The 12,868-nt window shown below is 37.9% G+C and overlaps 1 protein-coding gene across 1 annotated transcript; it reads right to left on the bottom strand.

Moving 5' to 3' along the window:
- Positions 1-2,603: 2,603 nt before the first annotated feature.
- On the bottom strand, positions 2,604-3,431 carry LOC131298798 (NDR1/HIN1-like protein 13). Its single transcript, XM_058324266.1, has one exon. The coding sequence runs from the start codon at positions 3,429-3,431 to the stop codon at positions 2,604-2,606; it is 828 nt and encodes a 275-aa protein (XP_058180249.1).
- Positions 3,432-12,868: the final 9,437 nt, after the last annotated feature.

The following is a 12,868-nucleotide window of genomic DNA, read 5'->3' as shown; positions in this document are numbered from 1 at the left end:
GTGATAAAATCTTTGATGGAACTTACAAAGACGAACTACACTCCCGTAATGATTAGTTCACTGCAGAGACCCATGAAAGTTAGACATTCCTCGTAATTTAGTCCGTCCAAACAAAATAATTGGTAGCTTAAATGTAAATTATGAATGTTCCTTTCTTGTTTTTTCTATGACTATTTATCGAGTGTTCAGAGAAGTTTATGTGGTTCAACAAATTTGAACTCTGAAATTAAAGATCGATCAGATAAATTTCTAGTGCTTTCAAGATGAAATTGAACCGGCCGGAGAGATCAAGAGTGTGATCCCTTAGTATCAATGATCACGCTCGACTAATTCCTCTGATGAGTGGCTTAGTGCTCCTTTCTCAAAAAAATAGATTAAGTAATTTTTTCATGAAATTGTAATTATTTTACCCTCACTCAAATTGGAAAAGTACAGGTCATGTAGATGCCATATGATTTTTACAAGTGAAGTTTCTTCTTCGACAAAAAAAAAAAGTAAAGGAAAATAACTACAAATGGTGGTGGTTATTACAATTTTCCATTGAGATTGCCAATCATTATCGAATGTCATCCCAACCACTCTCTCTCCTCTTTCTCTCTCTAAACGAGAAGCCATTACTACTAGGGGGCATATTTGGTTGGATGGAATCAATGTTGGATACATTTTATTTTTTGTGCATCCTAGCTTCTTGAGCTAAGATGCTTTCTCCTCGATGTACCCTTTTCGAGTTTTATAAAATGTTTTGTTTGCCGAGCAAAAAAAATAAAAAATGTTTGGTTCACTATTCACCCTAGTAAATGAATTGACATTCCATCCAAAAAACTAAAAAATTATTATTTCATTTTTTTGTCACAAAAATTACTAGTGTCACTCCAACATTCACTATTGCCATACCAAAAATTACTATTGCAACTCCAAAAAATGCTATTGCCACTCCAAAAATTATTATTGTCACTCTAAAAATTGCTATTGCCACACTATTCCATTGGAGATAACAATGACTATTCTTAAACACAACCAAACATGAGAATGATAATGATTATTCAATTCTTAATTCCTTCAATTCCATTTCATTCTTAATTTCATTCGTATTCACATTTCATTCTATCCAACCAAATGCACCCTACGAGTATTTATTTTCCAGCGTTTCCCCAAACACACGGGGAATAATCTGGAAAAAATCCCCACCGACGAAAACTGGCACCCGCACACATGAATGATTTTTGTTTCAATCGCACGTCACCATATTCGGAGTTGGCAAACAACTACTCATACGGTTGGTGTGGGCCACGCCATACAAAAGTTTCCGAACATTTCTGTCGAGCAAAATCTTTGGACCATCGAGGTTTGTTCCACCGTTAATCAAGGCGTGCACAATTGGTCAGAACATTTGGTTATTAAAATGAATCTCAATCAAAGTAATTGGAAGGTTTACGATGTTGTTGAAGTCCTACTTCTAGTTCTGAGCAATGTTAGGATGGATACAAGAAACGGTTTTTTTTTGTTGAAGTTGTCCGAAAAAGAGAAATGAATTATTCAGATTCGCTTTATTATTTGAGTCTTACATAACAAAGTGAATGTCAATCATTAATTTTACTTTAATTTTTCCTAAATCGTAACATTTTTGTTTAGCTTTTAAAAGAAAATAATCACAAAATCTCGACGTATTCCATTTGTAAAGGAAGATGCTTATGGATTGCATTCTGTCATATTCTTCGAAGTGGGACAAAATAATCGCATGGTACAGTCTACAGTGTTTCGAATGTCAAAATTTGAAGACTATTTACGACAATACCTCTATTTTATTTTGTTCACAAATATGTATAGCGTTGACTATTGTTTGGTTTTGACAGTTTTTGTATGGTATTCTGTAAGTTCGAATCAGCTTCAGCACATCTTAGTTAATTTTTGAAGACTCAATTTCAATATTCACTAACGGAGAATTTGATTGAGCACAAAATCGATTAATCTCGGAGCAATTAAGAGCACCTAACATATTTTGAACCGATGTAAACCGAGATAGGAGGAAGGTTTAGAGGTGCTTTAGAGAACCCAGGTTAACCTTTCATTATATTTACTTGTTTCTTCTTGCAAACCAATCAAATCAAATTATCAGAACTTCAATTGGGAGTTGACTCTTCTCCAATTCTTTATACTAAGTTCTTATAAGAATCTGACCCTTAAACTGTGGATCTCAAACTTTATATATCAAGTATCTGAGCGATTCAGAGATTCTCCACACACACACACACACACACACAAAATTGTACAGAAAATACAGAAACCCATCCATTTACAAACATATCTAAAACTTAAATCACAAAAAAAGAAAAAAAAACCGTATCAATTACAACAACACAATTGGAAAGGAAAAAAAAAATCAACGTATCAATCACAACAATATGGGGATAAAAAAAGAAAAACAAATTCAAAGTATCAATCCCCCCCTCTTATGGAAACAGGGTTTTAAATCTCGAGGACACGGCTCTATTTCGGCCGATATCAGACAGAATCAGCCAGCCGATACATGAATAAATAATGGCATGATTCAAAATCGGCCTTTATTTTAAAATCCTGATCCACATCTCTTCCAAAAACACCCTTCACCAGGTCCACTTCCAGATCTTCACTCTCATATCAACCTTGCACTTGCCACCCGACACGGTCGCTGGAGAGGCCACCGTCACCGTCCTCGTAATTGTTGCCACCGGAGACGGCGCTGGAGCCGGCGAAGCCACAACCTCCACGGTGGGCAAACCAGCCTTGATCCCTTCACACGTAACCCTCACTTTGACCTTCTTAGTCTTCACCCCACCAATCTTCACACTGATCTTAGAATCAAACTCAACCGTCAAACCCAACCCGCTCTTACTCTTCGCGTCCGCCTGCAGCTTCCCGCCCGACGTCGTGTCCAGGCTCTCACCCACCGCGGCCACCGTCGACGTCAGAACCGTCGTGTTCTTCGTGCCCAGCTGGAAAGCCGGCAACGCCCCATCCCCTATCGAAACGCCGTCGTTTGTGGATAGGGAGACTGTGATGGGGTCGTAGAAGAAGATGAGTTTCTTGTTGGGGTTCTTGGCGGTGAGGTTGAAGTTGACGTTGGAGGTGAGGGTGGTGGAGGTGAGGTTGAACTGGGAGATTTGGAGGGAGGAAATGGAGAAGGAGGGGCGCTGAGGGCGGTACACGACGTAGATGGCGGCACCGGAGATGGCCGCGAGTAGGATGATGATGAAGATGACGAGGGTGATCCAGAGGCAGCAGGCGCAGCAGAGGCTGCGGTGGCTGCGGCGGCGGTGGGGTGCGGGGCGGTAGCCAGGTGGGCGGTAGAGCTTTGATTTGGCGGTGGGGAAGGGGCGGTTGGCGGTGGCGGTCGGGTTGATGTTGGCGGCGGCGGCGGGGGGCTTGGCGCTGGGGTAGACTTTGTCCGCCATGGTTTAGCAAGGATATTAGAGCTCTTTAAGCTCAAGCCTAATAAATAGGTGGGAAAACTTTTTGTGGGATTAATTGGGTGGGGATATTTTTATATATGGGAGTGGGGTTGGGGGGAGGGGGGTGGTGGTTTGAGTGAAGAGAGAGAGAGAGTGGAAGGTGGGAATGGAGAGAGAGAGAGAGAGAGAGAGAGAGAGACAGCTACGGTGTAACTAATGCTGAATATATAAGAAGTTTACAGCTTGGTGTTAATTTTATTTTAGTGTGAGAAACACGTTCTCTGTGGGGAGGGTAGAGACATTGCAACTTCTTTCTCAGCTTACACAGATGTTTCCACCTTACCTACTCTCTCTCTCTCTCTCTCTCTCTCTCTCTCTCTCTCTCTCTCTCTCATGTGCTCCTGTAAAACCGACATTTTTTAAACCATACATATTGCACTCACTCTCAAGCAGATGTGATTGCGTGACTGCCTTTCTCTGGGCTCCAGTTGAGACTTGAATTGGATCGTGACCTGAATCACATACAGCGACCAACTCAAATGGAAATTCGAGGTGGTCACAATTAGCGGTTACTTGTAAAACAAGATTTAAAAAAACAAAAAGAGTAACGGCTCGATCGTTTGGAACTGGAGAAAAAAGAAATGAATGGAAGGGATCAAAAATAAAACTTTGAGAAAAGTGTTCATTGTGCTTAATCATTCGTTTTGTTAATCATTCGTTTTGTTATTTTTTTATTCCGTTTCCTCCCAAACCAAGCAAGATAAAACAATTTACTATGTTTCCTTTCTTAGTTTTCTTTTCAATTGGTTCCGAGCAAACCCTTAGTTTCTACACAGTACTATTTCTTGCATAATATTATAGGAAAATAATTTTGACACTCTATTTTTTTATGATGACACTCTAAAATTTATCTTTTAATGTAAAAATTATGCATAGCAAGGCACACTAAAAGACAAACTTTGAAAAATGTGTAGTGCCAAAATTATTTTTCATATCATAAGATAGTTCATGAAATAAATAGATGCAGTGAGAAGAATTTTCACATGTAATATAAGATAGATCGAGAAATTAGGAGGTCATTTTACATGTAGTTTCACAATTTAGATCTGTTATATATAGTAATTACTCAAAAGTTGGGGTACAGCTAGCACCGGACACCCTCGACACCATTAATGTACTATTTGGGTGCACTTTGCTATTTTGGTGTATTTATGTGATAAAGCTACTAAGGATCCGTTACAGAAACCTTCTTAAAAAATAAGCAGCTTATTTCATATTTTCAAACTCAAAAATAATATAAATGAAAGATAATTTTTCAATTTTTTTTTGCATCGTATAAAAGATCTCGATCAAAAAAGATCCATATTGCATATTGCATATTTCAATAAGTCCATAATTTTTGAGCTTGAAATTACCTTCTTAAAAAATAAGGACTTTTTTTTGTTTTCGGAATAGAGCCTAACTATTATTTCTTTGAAAATAATACGCATAGTAGGGTAGAAAATAATACGCATAGTAGGGTAGAAGCCTAGAAGGTGGGCGAAAAGGAATAACTAAAATTCGCATAAGTTACATTAATTAGTATTCAACTCTACAAACTACTAATAAAAGTAGACTTTACGGTTGATATAAATTCAATGATTTAAGGAGACTTAAGTTATCGCAATTAATATTGTCTATTTTAGTACGCATATATTCCTTTATTTTTCTGTTGCTTAGTTCGTGTAGGCTACCACTATTTATTTTTTTAATTGAATTTCTTGCTCTTCCAAAAGAATTTAAGTTAGACTCTCTTTGTCTTCTCTTTTTTACTATTCTATTGCAACTAGGGAAATTATTAAGTGGGAGAGAGCAGCTCAACACCTCTCTCTCTCTCTCTCTCTCTCTCTCTCTCTCTCTCTCTCTCTCTCTCTCTCTCTCTCTCTCTCTCTGTGTTTGGATTTCCTCAACCAGCAATCATTGACCAGGGATGAAAGTCAGAGAACCAGCAAAGTTAATTCTCTCTTACCGTTTAGATTCAGCTGTTTTAAGTTTATTAAACCATTATCAATCTGGCAACAGCGTGATTACTAATTTTTTAAACCCCTAACTAAAACCTCGTTATTAATTGGATTCCGTTCCCTGCATGTTAATTGTTTTCTTCCTTTTATTATATTTTTAGATAAAAAAATTACACTTGCAAGTTTTTTTTACTATTTTTTGGTAAGTCACTTACAAGTTACCTTCCCCCAATAATGATTTTTACTGTATTAATAATCTCTTTTTGAAACTTTCACTTCTCTTCTAATTAGTTTTTAATTGTTTTCCTATCGAAAGAGGGGTGACCAGTTTAATAGATTAATGCTTCTTAAAACCAATTTTTTACCTTCAAAAGTCAAGGAAAATACCAAAATATATATTTAAAGGGGCTTGAAGGAAATAAAATAAAATTACTCTGTGGTTACAGCTCGTTGATATGTTATTATCGTACCGATCGAGCATCGGTTCGAAAGTCATTAACCTTTTGGAATTAAGAATAAAACTAATCAAACTTATGGTATATTGGAAGATCTTTATCATTTGTATATACGTACGAATGGATGACTTTGGACTTAACCCACTTGCGTAAAGTTCGTTTTGATATCTCTCTATTTATTTTAAAGTTTCTTTCACAGTTTATTAATTAGGACTTTCTTTATAGTAAGAGAGAATTTGTGTTGCTTGATCTTCTCAGTTATCAGGCTTCGGTGTTATATGAGAGAGTTATATTTGAGGCTATTTCTAAGGGTGAGCAGTGGTGGCTCTAAAAAAAAAAAAAAAAGAAAGAGAGTTTTTGAGAGGATAGTTACGTAAAAGAGGAGTAGTACAATACATGACACTCGGAACATGAAAATGTCCATGAAAAGAAACGAACTGTCCAAGACAGTTCGTTTCTTTTCATGGACATTTTCATGGTCCCAGTCTCATGTATCCTAACATTTTTGTACGTAAAAAACTCCTACGTTTGCATGTAAATACCCTTACTATAGAGCGGTGCCGCCACGATCGAGGAGTGAGGTGCATTGTTAATTGCTGCTTGGTTCAGAACATTGTTCAAAAAGAAGTCACAATTTGTTAATTTTTCCAGTAATATCAGATGTCGTAGTAGCATCAATAAAAGTATCTTTGATCATGCGTTTGGATCATTGATTTCGATTACATGAATATATTTAATTCTCTGCTCCATATTTTCTTTTAATTATTTTCCCCCCCTACAAATTACGCTTGCATGATCTAAACAAAAGCACACATTAATTTCAACTTTGGAAAAGCTCTAATTCATTCTGGTTTGGGCCGGTTGGGTCAGCTGATTGCTAATGAACCCAACCCATTAAGTAAGTGAAAAGCCCACTAATTTATTGAGCAGGAAAGATCATCAATGTTTTTCCAACTGAGCTACCAAATTACCAACCCAAGTACAATTGTACTGCCATTTAATTTATGAGGGGCTGGGATGCTAGGTGAGTTTGATCAAACTTTTCAGCGGCTTTTTTGGTACGGCTCTTTTTAGCTCTTTTCTCAAGTCTTTATAAGATTCGGGTCAAATTTTTACATTTTATTTTCTGTCTTGACAAGTGAAATCGAATAAGTATAAATACATAGGCTAAATTTGAAAAAAAAAAATCATATAAGACAATGAAAAAGACCTAAAAAGTCCCTTTTTTTTTTTGGGTTTATTTGTCGTCTTTTATAATCGGAATATGTCATCAAAGTTTTTTCACTTAGCTCCTATGTCTCTCCATTATTCCATATGACTTCGTGGGTTCCACTACATGCGCGATATTCTAAATATTCTTGTACATAAACAGTGCGTTTGTTGTGTCAATATACACAGAAACTGTAAAACTACTTGACTGCACAGTGCACACACTCGAGCTAGTGACATACGGAGTATATGGTTTCCTTACTACTAATTGGCAAATCATTTTAGAAGAAATAACAATAAATCACAAAAGTGCATATTTCAGACATTTTTTGTGCTCTTAATAAGTAAGAGACTGGTGATCAAGCGAAATTCATGCAACCAATTTGATGTAGCTATGTTTCGATCTCAGTTTTTGGACCCTACTCCAGAACGAGAAATAAGTCCTTATTTTTTTAGAAGACAATTTCAAGCTCAAAAGTAATAGGCATATTAAAATCTAAAAATTTGCAATATAGATATTGTTCGAAAGATCTCAATGAAATCTTTTATACGGTATAAAAAAAAATCAAAAAATTGTTTTTTATTTATATATTATTTTTAAATTTAAAAATATGAAATAAATATTTATTTTTTAAAAAAGTGTTCTGAAACTAGCCCCGAGTTGAATTGAACCTCAATGAAACACTAGCTTGTCATTTCTTGTGATTTTGACCAAATGCTGCCTGATTTTTCTTGGGGGTGGTTAATGAATGCAGGGAGGGGGTCACTCTCGAGATTAGAAAAGGGGAAGTACTTATGACCAAGTTGCTGGGTTTATTCCAAAACCCTTTTATCCTTGTAATCTTGTATAAAATCTTTTCCTTTCTTCACTTACCATTAGCGGAGCACTCACTTTTGAGTTGTTCAAATGACGGGGACACCTCCAAACACACTAACAAGTGTGGATAAAAGGTTGCCCCGAGGGGTTATATTTTTGGTCTTAGAGCTTGTTTGATAACCTAAATTCAGCACTTAATACTGAATCAATTAAGTAATAAGTGATTCAGTAGGTTTGATAATCACGTTTCATATTACTTAACAAATTAAGTACCATTTAAAATTTAGACTAAAAAGTTGAAAAAAATTAAGTAGCTTTGAGCTACTTAATTTTGGCTGAATTTTTGTGTACTTACATTCAACCGTCATACCACCACCACAACCACTTCCACCAACACCTCCACCACTCCACCACCACCACCACTACCACCACCTCCACCACTCCACCACCACCACCACCACCTCCACTATCACCACTCTTCCTCCACCACATCACCACCACCACCACTCCCTCCACTACCACCGCCACCACCAACTCCACCACCACCACTACCACCACCACCACCACCGCCGCAGCACCACCACCAGCTCCACCACTCCACCACCACCACAACTCCACCACAACCACCACCACTACCATCACTACACCACCACCACCACCACCGCTCCACCACTCCACCACCATCACCACCACCGCCACTCCCCCACCACTACCATCACTACACCACCACCACCACTCCACCACCACCACTACCACCACCGCCAACTCCACCACTCCACCACCACCACATCACCACCACCAGCTCCACCACTACCATCATTACACCACCACACACCGCCGCTCCTACCACCACCTCCACCACTCCACCACCATCACCACCACCGCCACTCCACCACCACTACCATCACTACACCACCACCACCACTACCAGCACTCCTACTACCTCCACCACTCCCCCACCACTAGGGGTGTTATCGGTTCGGCGTCGGTCGGTTCGGTCCACCGGTATGGAAGACCGATCGGGTTCGGGGAAAAAATTGGTAGGACCGATCCCGACCGAAAATACAATCGGTCCAATTCGGTTCGGGGTGAATTCGGTCCGGTCGGGGAATTCGGGGAATTCGGGCTGCCCGAATTGGGCCTAGTTGGGCCAAAGGTAAAAAATTCAAAATGGGCCAATTTAAAAAGAATTAATAGTGGGCCAAAAATAAGCCCATTGCTTCTGATTTTTTGATAAAGCTATTTTTTGTTTGTGGGCCAATTTCACCAGTTTTTTTGATAATGGCAAAAGAAGAGTATTTGCTCACAACAAAGCTTTCTATTTCTGTACTGATACAACAAAGCTTTTTGTTGTGAATGTTAAAAATAAAAAATAAATAAAAATCCCCTCTTTCTGTATTGAATTGAGATTTTAAGAATTGAGCTTTCTATTTAAAGTAGAAGATTTGGGCATGGATTGCATTATCCGACCAATGAGAGAATCCCTATGCTCATCACAATAAAAGTGGGTTATCAAAGAAAAAAATCTGGCTTAACCCGATCGATTCCACTATGAATTAAATCTTCCCATACAAAAGGAAAAACGGCCGAAGAAAAGGAGAACAAGATATATTACTCTCAAAACATCCATTCACCAAAATATTCTTGTGAAAGCACAATCGCAATACGATACAGTGCACAATTTCAAGCTGCCATCTTTGGAGCTCTAATGACAGCTATGAGGCCAAATCATCTTCTGTCTCTATGCCTCACGATTTATTCAAGAGCTGAACACTGAATCTTTACAACCTTTGAACAAATAACCCAATGGAGAGTGAATATAGTTTGAAACCAACTACTTAACTTTCGCAATACAATAGCAGTAGCATACTTGCATCAAAAATAAAAAATTACACCCAGAATCCTAACTTTGCGATCCTTAGCACCACTGTTATATGAGTTTTTGCAACATCAGAAGCAGCCATCCCAAATTTCAAAAAACAGAAACAGCCATCACAAAAACACAAAATACCAACAATCTAGCAGAATACAGTTAAAGTGTCCGTCAGAAAACAACACCACCATACTTCCAAGTTCAAGTTAAAATCTACCAAATTCAAAACACTAATGTCAACAAAATTCCATGAAAATCCCAGTCATTATTATCACAAAATGCTACGAAATGCAGAACCAGCAGAATATAGAACCATCCCCAGCTTGAAAACTGCACCACCATACTTCAAAATACGCCAAGTTGCCAACAATCTAGCCCTCATTTTGAACATAAAAAATAGTAAACACTAAGAAAAACGAAAAGTAGTAAAAAAAAATTACAACAAACAAAAAAAGATGTATATGTGATTAGGATTTACCTCAACCATGAAAAAACAATTGCAGCATGCAACGGTTGCCACCAACTCCTTAATCGTTATCAATTGATTCCAAGACAACTACAAACATAAGAAGAAAAAAACAAACAAAAACAAACAACTAAGACATTTAACGTAAAAGATATTTAAGAACCACATAACATAAAGAAATCAAGAACTAAAAAGAGTAGTACCCGAATCTAATTGCTCCAACTCATCAAGTTGTTCTTTTATATTGATTTTAGTTGGTTTCCTTATCCATTGTTGCGTACAAATAAGAGCTTCCACGGTCTTCGGAGAGAGAGAACTTCGATAAGGATCAATCACACGTCCGCCCGTGCTAAAAGCGGATTCGGAAGCAACCGTGGACACAGGGATAGCTAGCACATCTCGTGCCATTTGAGAAACAATTGGATACTTAGAGGAGTTTAACTTCCACCAACGCAAAACATCAAATTTGTCACTATCATCCTCACTTGCTTCCGCAAGATACTTTTCCAATTCAGATTTGCATGCCATGTTAGTTTCCTTTTGCATGTGCATCTTAAATTGAGATTTCAAAGATTTATGACTACCAATCTCCATTTCAACTCCATCCAAATCTCCTTTGTCCGATGATCCCCCAACCTCTTGACTACGCACATTCGAGTTTGCATTATTCTTCACATACTATTCAAATAAACGGGTAATTCCATTTGTTATATTATCCGTCAACTCACCAACCACCGTCTTATCATATCCCAAAGTATTTCGAAAGCAATATTCAAAAAACCCAATTTTGCAACGAGGGTCAAGAACAACCGCAAACATCAACATTTGATTAATCTTATCAAAATCTCCCCAATACTTATCAAACTTCTCACGCATACCAAGTGCCATATCACGCAATTCACTATCATCGGTTTCACACAACTTCACAATATCTTGTTGAATCAACACCATTTCATCAAAAAAAACATTGCAAGTGACATACAAAGAACCCGAAAATTTCAAAGTTGCAAGGTAAAACACTCGAAGAAACTTTACATACAACTTGATTTTTCCCCAATCACTTGAAGAAACTTTACATACAACTTAGCCCAGTATTATCTAAAAATCAAAATGGAAAATCTGTTGGTTCGAGATGATCAGGAAAGAATAAAAAATCTGCTGGTTCGAGCTCAGGAAAAAATTTACTGATTTTTCTTGCTGGTTCGAGATTTGGAAAAAAAAAATGATTCTTTACAATTTACATAATACTAAAATCAGGAAAAAAAAAAGGTATCGGTAGGTTGGCCATCAAGCATATATCGCTTCAGCTGGCAGCCGGCTTATCACAAGGTGTTTGAGGCTTGTCTGGTCAGCCCCACTAACCATTTTTTAGAGGCATTTGACTAGGACATGCCTATTGTTTTGATAATTTGTCTGGACTTTTGACCTAGTTGATATACTAGGGCCCATAAGTATTTCTAATAACCTAACCCGAAGCAGGGGGTACAAGGACAAATAACATATTTTATGTGAAGGAAACGAAATTGGATACAATGTTGGAAACAGAAAGTAGAACTTCTCAAATTATGTCATCCACAAAAACCCAAAATTGGAGAAATCCAAGCTTGTTGGACGTGATTATGGGCCATCTATGCTCAATTCCTGAAAAATAAAAATGTCTCCTGAATTTGAAACTGTGTTCATTCCCTCACTGGTGTCCGATCTCGCCATCCAAGTGAACTCACAACCCCAAAAGGCGCCTAATACCTTTGGTGCACAGGTAGTCGGGTTAAAAAAAAAAACAGTGTAAAATGATTCAAAAAAAAAAACGATAGAGATCGGATAAAAAAAAAACAGTGTAAAATCAGGAAAAAAAAAAAAGAAACAGATCAACAGGCAACATCGATTTTCAATTCGGTTTTTCAATTGGTCTCACCGAAAATTCGATTTTCAATTCGGTTTTTCAACATCGATTTTCAGGCAACAAACAGATCAACAGTGTAAAATCGGATCAAAATTGGTCTCACCGATTTTCAATTCGGTTTTTCTGTATAAGTTTTCTAGAAATGTTATAAAAAAAAGAAAACGGTTTTGAGAGAGAAAAAAAAATCACTTCTTGTTTACATATTTCACTCCCGTAAATGATCTCCGATTTTCAGTTTTGGTCTTCACCCTCGAATCTTGCACACCAACAGGCAACATCGTTTCTTCTTCTTTTTCTTTTTTTCTGATTTTACACCGTTACACAGAGAGAGAGAGACAAAGAGAGAGAGAGAGAGAGAAAGAGACAGAGAGAGAACAGATCTGCTTACCGAAGTGGTGGCGGATGGAGATTGATTGCGGTGCTGATGTTGATAATCGGGGATGGTGGACAAGGCGCCCTACGTGATGGGGGCGGCGGAGGCGAGGACGGCGCTGGTGGAGCACGGTGGTGCAAATCGTGGAGGTTTAACGTTAGAGAGAAGGGAGAGAACTGAGGGAGTGAGGGGAAAATGGAAATGGAGTGGCTGCGGGGACTCTTCTGATTTTGGAGGAGTGGAAGACTGAAGGAGTATAACAGAGTAGGGTTTGGGAGGAGTGGATGGTCACGATTAAAGCTCTAATAGATTGACGGTCAAGATTAAAAGGATTTAATAATTAT

Source organism: Rhododendron vialii, chromosome 8a (genome assembly GCF_030253575.1).
Source record: "Rhododendron vialii isolate Sample 1 chromosome 8a, ASM3025357v1".
NCBI lineage: Eukaryota > Viridiplantae > Streptophyta > Magnoliopsida > Ericales > Ericaceae > Rhododendron > Rhododendron vialii.
This window is presented reverse-complemented; position numbering and strand designations above follow the sequence as displayed.